The 7,285-nt window shown below is 42.7% G+C and overlaps 1 protein-coding gene across 2 annotated transcripts in view; it reads right to left on the bottom strand.

Moving 5' to 3' along the window:
• The window catches only part of Frmd4b (FERM domain containing 4B), a 229,009-nt gene that overhangs the window by 38,946 nt on the left and 182,778 nt on the right, over positions 1–7,285 (bottom strand). For both annotated transcript variants that reach the window (XM_055628486.1, XM_055628485.1), the window contains exons 8-9: positions 1,593–1,676; positions 435–500 (exon numbers count right to left, since the gene is read on the bottom strand). In XM_055628486.1, coding sequence (XP_055484461.1) covers positions 435–500; positions 1,593–1,676 — 150 coding nt within the window. The remainder of the gene's footprint in view (positions 1–434; positions 501–1,592; positions 1,677–7,285) is intronic.

Here is a 7,285-nt window from a genome sequence, read left to right as displayed (position 1 = left end):
AAGAAGAAGAAGAAGAAGAAGAAGAAGAAGAAGAAGAAGAAGAAGAAAAAGAAGAAGAAACTCTAGTAGCAAGTGGAGTTCATGACTTCCATCCTTGGATGGAAGCCATGAACATGGAAGTCATGAACTCCACTTGCTGGTAGAGTTTCTTCTACCAGAGTCACAGATTGAGACTCTGGAAAGTTCCATTTTCTCTTTGAGAATGTTGAAAAAGTTGGCACCATCATGCCTAAACTCAAAGCTAGTTACCTTACCTGTGCCCAAGATAACAGTTCTTGCCATCATCACCCTCACAGTTCCCTAGGTAGCCAACCCTCCCCTCTCCGTTACCTGCCTCCCAGTGGAAAACATCTGAACTAGGAGTACCCATATATGGAATCACCAAGATGTTTCCTTTAAAACAATATCTAGGCAAGAAGAACAATTATACTTACTGGACCACAGCTTGACCCCGAGTCAGACCTTTGATTTTCAAATAATGTTCAATCACTCTGTCCTCACTGCAAAACAGGGAAATAATCATGGTGACATGTGACTTTCTGACGTCCAGATTTCATTTCTGCATTCTCAGGTAGCCACTGCAAACCTGGGAAGAATGTCTTTGCTTGGGAGGCAAAGTGGCATCCTCTGCTGCTATTGTAGAGCCCTCACTCCTGAACTCAGCACATGACTACTCCCATTGTGAGCTTTAACTTTTCATATAATTACAGAATTTGTACTCGTGTTTTTTAAAATGCCATTTACTAGGAAAGAAAACAAGATAAATTTCTCAAATGGAAAACTAATATTCTAGACACACTGTAATCTGGAGTTGGGGTAACATAGTTGAGGCAATTTTGAGTCCAAGACCTATTCTCATGGTGTTGATTAAAAAAAGAGATGTAGCTCAGCTGGCAGAGTGCTTGCCTAGCATACACAAAGCTCTGCATTCAATCCCCAGAACCACATACACCAGGTATAGCGGCCCACGCCTGTAATCCCAGCACTTGGGAGATAAAAGCAAAAAATAAAAATAAGAAAATAAAGTATTTTAAGAGAATTAAACCTGCTTTGAGTCTGACCACAATTTGAAGTCTTCTTGTTATCACTATTTTGGACACAGTAAGAGCAGCGACTATGGTGAAGTTTCAGCCTTTCTTTAGACCCCACTGTGTCCTACACTTCAGCCGGCCCTTCCAGTCATACCCCAGATGCGATCCCTGAGAGTACAGGCGTCTCTCTGAGACCAACCACCACCCAGTCCACCCTGCCCCCCCTCCACTCCACACCGCCCGTTTTAAAGAAACTTTCATTGAACAGTGATTTGTTCAGAAGGTTCCAGAGTCAGAATGCAATGTAGGCTCTGTATCTAATTTCACTGCATATTTGGGAAATGTATTCCAGCTTTCATATTTTAAAGCTATCAAAATAGAATGTTTTATGATCTTTATTTCATAATTTTTGTGTGTGCAAAGGAAGGCCCCTTCACGGTTTGGAGACTAAAACCATGGAGACTATATTTACAAGGAATACAACTAATGTGAAAGAACACAAGTGATTCTCTCAGTGTTCACTGGAGACCATGACCTCAGCACAGGGCTGTCTTGGCTTACCAGTAAGCCAGTGAGGGATGTTCCTGAAGAGTTTTGGTTGGAAAGACTGGCAGGGTCTTCAAGTCTTTCCTGGCATTCTCATCACTAGAAAGAAACACAATGCATTAATATCAGACTATCACCTGAAGAGACATCCAATCAGGTTCCCCGAGGAAGAGACCCAAATAGTTATCGTAGAACCTTGATCCCTGTCACCCACTAGAGACTGCCATCAAATAAGACAACCATATACTATACTTTGACATCTCTAACACTTTCCGTGAGCATGAATTTCATTACATAAGGTGAATGAGATGGCATGTCTGGTAGCATCACCCTCATCATCTCTAGGAGCTCCTAACATTCAGTGTGCTGGCATGCCAGTCACCATAGAACCACTCACAGAACGTTTACAAGTTCTTCAGTATAGACAGCCCACATTAAAATGGTTTACACAGACATTGTAGTCCCTCTTCTGCTATTTCCCAATCACCTCTGAAATACAACAGACAAAGCCAACCAGCTTTGGAAAATCTCTGCATAAATTTCTGGAATATAAGAGGATGGGAGAATACGTTTCTGCTAAACTCAGGGGAACCCCCACACCACCCACAGCGAACTAAAATATGCATGTATACAGTTCGGACATTCTCTAATTATAACACTGACAAATTCTATATAAAATGGACAAATTCCAGTGGTCAAGAGAAAGCTGTGGTCTTTGTAGAGAGCATGTAATACGAGCTAATGAGAGTTTGTCATGTGCTGTATGAGAGGAAAGATTCTCTAGCTGCCCCGAGTATTCAAGGAGGGAGTAAACATGTTTCTAGAAGGTCTGTTAGCTTCTTGGAAACATCCGTGAAAAGGTGGCTCACAGCTGCGAGAGTCCTGGTGTCCTCCACACCATGTTAACACTTCCTCTTTCCAACTCCCGCATCTCTTTCCACTAGCTAAACCTTGTGGAAAGGCTAAGTAGAAGGCACTATACAGTACATTTAGGACATTATTCTCCATGTGTTCCTGGATAAGGTGTGAGGTTCAGAGACACTGATTCCCTTGCTATCTGTTCGTGGCTACTGTGTAGAAGAGCAATGCCCTAGGAGTCAGCCTGTTTGGCTCCTAAGGACTGGTTCTTAACCACTGTGTTCTCCAAGGTGTCTTCTCAAGGCTCTCCTAGACCGTCCTAGAATGCTGAGGTAAGCATTCTCAACTCTGCAAAGGCATGACCCCTTATACCCTGTGATGGCTATTCTTGTTTGTCACCTTGATGGGACTTAGAAACATCATGGAAACACACATCTGGGTGTGTATATCAGAGCATTTGCAGGAAAGTTTAAGTGGAGCAAAAGCCCACTCTGAGTGTCACTATCCCATGGGCTGACATCATGGACTGATAAAGGAGGAAGAGCCAGCTGATCACCATCATTCACCTCTCTCTGCTTCCTGACTATGGATAGAAGGCAACGAGCTGCCTCATACTCTTGCTGTTATGACTTCACTGCCATGCCTTCCCCACCATGATGGACTGTATCCCTGTAAACCGTGAGCCTGAATAAACCTTCTCCTCCTTAAGTTATTTCTTGCCTGGTATTTGATCACAGCAATGAGAAAGGTGACTAATACACTCTTCTCCCAGGCGCCAAGAAAAACACTGGCAAGTTTTAAGACTTACCATTTCAGGCATTTTCAGATTAACTTCCTATATTAATACCTTTTCTGTGGCTGTGATAAAACACCATGACCAAGGCAACTTGGGCTCACGGTTTACTTTGAGCTCATGGTTCCAGAGACATGAGTCCATCACCGTGATGGCAGAGAAGCATAATAGCGAGCAGCAGAGGTGACAGCTGAAGCAGAAGCAGAGAGCTCACATCTGGAACTGAATGTAGGAAGCAGAACTCAAAATGGCAAGAGTCTTGAAATAGTAATGCTCTCCCCTGGTGACATACTTCCTGTAGCAAGGCCACACCTCTTAAGCCACTCCAAACAGAAACCAACTGGGAACCAAGTATTCAAATACCTGGACTCTAGGTAACATCTCATTAAAACCACCACACTTTGCATTATACTGAAGCCTATGAACCTCTTTGTGAAGGACCAAGAGCGAATTTCCTTTCAAATCATTCATCTAGCCCTCAGAGACGAAGTGCACATCCATATAATGGAAGGGATCCAAAAGAAAAAGAGAGAAGAAACAACAAGCCGGGGATCAAAACACGGCCTCCATTCAATCTGTGAGGCCTACTCCTATCGTTAGGCATAGCACTCACTTTTATGACTCAGCCAGTTGAAAAGCTTTTCCTTTGTTTTTCTGGGTTTATCTATTCTAGAGATTTCTTCAGAGATCAGCTTTGTAAAGACGGTTGACTTGGCCCATTGCATTTCAGAGGGGAATAGGGAGAGAGCAGAAGAGTGACAGCAATGTCCACGTAAATCGTTTCACTGCTGGATGTCTAGGCTGAAGAACTTGAAGTGGGCTCCGCTAACACTCAATGTATTTTCCTAAGAGGAGGGCTGGGGTGAAAGGCTCAGCTTTCTTAATCGCTACAGGAAATAAAAAGTCTCTTGGCTCCCGTTCTTACTTAAGAATAACTCTCTCTACTCACTTGGAATCTGAGAGGTAGGACTTAATCAAACTGACGATCTTGGGAAACTGGTTTGTGCTTCTAGAAAATCAAAATATACTACAGTCCAATGTATTCATATTAAAGGTCAACTGTCAACTACTAGGACTGATACTTATTTTCTTAATAATTTTATGCTCTGTCCTTTAAAGCTCTCTGACTCTCTCTCTCTCTCTCTTTCCTCCTCTCCCTTCTCCTTTTCCCCTCCCCTCTATCTTTCTGCATCTCTCTGTTTGCCAACTTTGAAGCCCAGGGTCTTGCTATATAGTTCAAGCTGGCCTCAAGTTCATGATCCTCCAGCCTCTGACTTTTCAATACTGTAGAATCAGGCAGGAGTCACCACACCAGGCTAGGACAGTACTTTTTTGCTGCCACTCATCACCATGTATAATGCTGTATTTCAGATCCAGGTGAACCACAGGGCATGTTCCAAGAACCCATGTTCCAAGCTCAGCATCTAGGATAGCTTTGCTTTTACAGTTAATTTTGTGGCAATGAGACTTCAGTAGCCTGGAATTCATTTCTCATAAATTTATTTATTCATTTGCAGTAAGTGTAAAACACATGTGTAACATGGGGAACTTATAAAAATGAATAGAGCCAGAGAGATGGTTCAGTAGTCAAGAGCACTTGCTCTTGTGGGGGACCTGGGTTCAACTGTGAGCACACAGAAGCTCACAATCACCTGTAATTCTAGTTCCAGCGAGTCTGACACCCTTTTCTGAAGGCAGCAGACACTGCATACATGTGCTGCGCACACATACGTGAAGGCAAAACACTCACACATAAATAAATATATTTTTTTAAAAATTATAAACATGCAGTCAAGACAAAAGAGGGAAGACAAAAGGGGGAAGGAAGCAAAGGAGACATTATATCCACTATTCCACCCAATAAACTCACTGATGAGAGTTAGTATGAATAGACATTCTGGTTCTTTTAAGATAGCTTGGGTTCCAAGTCCCACCCAATGCACGTATCTTGAGCACTTAGCTCATCATGCATGACTGCCCAACATAAGCACAGACGGTGTCCGACACCCACACAGAGAAACAGCTCTATGTTTCAAATGGTAAATATGGCCTGTAAGAATTCCCAAAGATGAAGTTTGGTCTTGGAGATGTCACTTTGCTAAGATCTCTTAAGAATTACTTGTTTTTTTCAAGAATGATTTCTATTCTAGACAGCCAGAACCTATTGCAGTCATAAAATAGGATATTTATTTACCCTTCATTGTAAAGTGTGGTGTTATTTGCCTAGAAATGCTGGCTGAATAAATCAATAAATTTCCAAAGGTTAATCATCCCAAACAATGACTAGTCACCCATTAAGAGCCTCCTACAGTACTAATCCATCATCAAGGGACAGCTAATATAGACACGTTAATAGGAAAGCAGCATGGGGATTATTTCAAAGAATTCCAGTTAGTTTAAAGAGGAGCGAGCAGGCTCTGGAGAGATAGTTCATCCATTAAGAACACAATGCTTTTACAGAGTACCTGAGTTGGGTCCTGGCACCCATCTGGGGTGACTCACAACCACCTGTAACCCCAACTCCAGGGAATCCAACACCCTCTTCTGAACTCCACTAACACCAGCACTCACATGTACACAACCCACACAGACACACAGATAAACACATAAGTAAAAAAAATATATTGCATCTTTTGTTTTGTTTTTTTTTCTAAGAGAGGAGCCAGCAATGAGATCTCCATACAAAGAAGATTTGCACCCATGGGACAGATGGAAACTATTAAAAACTGAGCCTGTGCCAAACACAGACTGACTTTTCCTGGTCATTATGGTGTAAACAATACATAATCATGACCTACTTAGCACTTTCACTGTAGTAAGCATAATCCATCAAGAGGTGATTCAAAGTAAACAGGCATGTGTGTGGGTTACATGCAAATACTAGACTACTTTATATAAGGGACCTGAGCGTCTCTGGATTTTAGCAGAAAGGGAGGGAGGTCTTGGAACCAGTTCCTCATGGGTGTCAACACTCTACACTCTGCTTCAGAAGAAGAGATGGATGATGGTGGGGGTGGAGGGTGGGGGCGTTTAAGGTGGTGATTTTATCTACATGGTGCTGTAAAGGAGCATATGCGACTATGCATCTGACTGGATCTGTTGAACTATACACTTGTCTATGGACTTTTATCACAAACACATAACCATGACTTACATAGCACTTTCATTCTGTACGATATTACTATTAGGTATCACGAGGAATCATGGGTAGGAAGGAGTGAACTACAAACTCAGCACTGACTGCTCAATTTGCCTTTCAGTTTAAAGCTCTAAAGAGCATAGTCTACTAAGAATAAAAAGAAGAGGGAGACCTCCTTTAGATTTTATTTTCTCACCCTGAGATAGGGTTTCTTAGACAGAGTTTCTTTGTGTAGCCCTGGCTGTCCTGGAACTCACTCTGTAGACCAGGTTGGCTTCGAACTCGGAGATTCACCTGCTTCTGCTTCCTGACTGCTGGAATTAAAGGCGTGTGCCACCACATCCGGCTAGATCAGTGGTTTTTGATTGGAGTGATTTTGCCCCTCAGGAGATGAGAGCACTGTAGCCTTCTCAACAGTCACAATTAAGGAAGGAGCTGTTGCTGGTATGTTTTAGATAGAGGGCAGAACACTGTTCCACAGAGCACAGTGCATTTCCCAGCTGCGAAGAGCTGTCCCACTCCATTGTCAATAGAGACAAGCTTAAGAAACCCTGAATTAGGACATTACAACAAAATCTGAGCTTGCTGGGTGCACAGCTCAGAGATAGAGTACCCATCTGGGGTGTGTGTGTGGCTTGGGTATCACTACAAAATAGCTCTCCTCCCAACAATGTAGGTATGTGGTACATGCCTTTAGACAGAGCACTTGGGACCTAGTGGGAAGAGGATCAGAAGTTTGGTAGGAGTGAGTACAAGGTCTGCCTGGGCTACATAAGATGCTACCTCAAAACAAAATGAAACAAAACAAACAACAACAAAAGAAAACGAAGCAAAGAGGAGGAAGAGGAGAAGGAGGAGAAAGAAGCAGAGAAGGAGGAAGAGGAGGAAAAAGAGGAGGAGGAGAAGGAGGAGGAGGAG

This window comes from Psammomys obesus, unplaced genomic scaffold, assembly GCF_907164565.1.
Source record: "Psammomys obesus unplaced genomic scaffold, mPsaObe1.curated_primary_1811, whole genome shotgun sequence".
Taxonomy (NCBI): domain Eukaryota; kingdom Metazoa; phylum Chordata; class Mammalia; order Rodentia; family Muridae; genus Psammomys; species Psammomys obesus.
The sequence above is the reverse complement of the archived record's forward strand: the minus strand, read 5'-3'. Positions and strand labels throughout refer to the sequence as shown.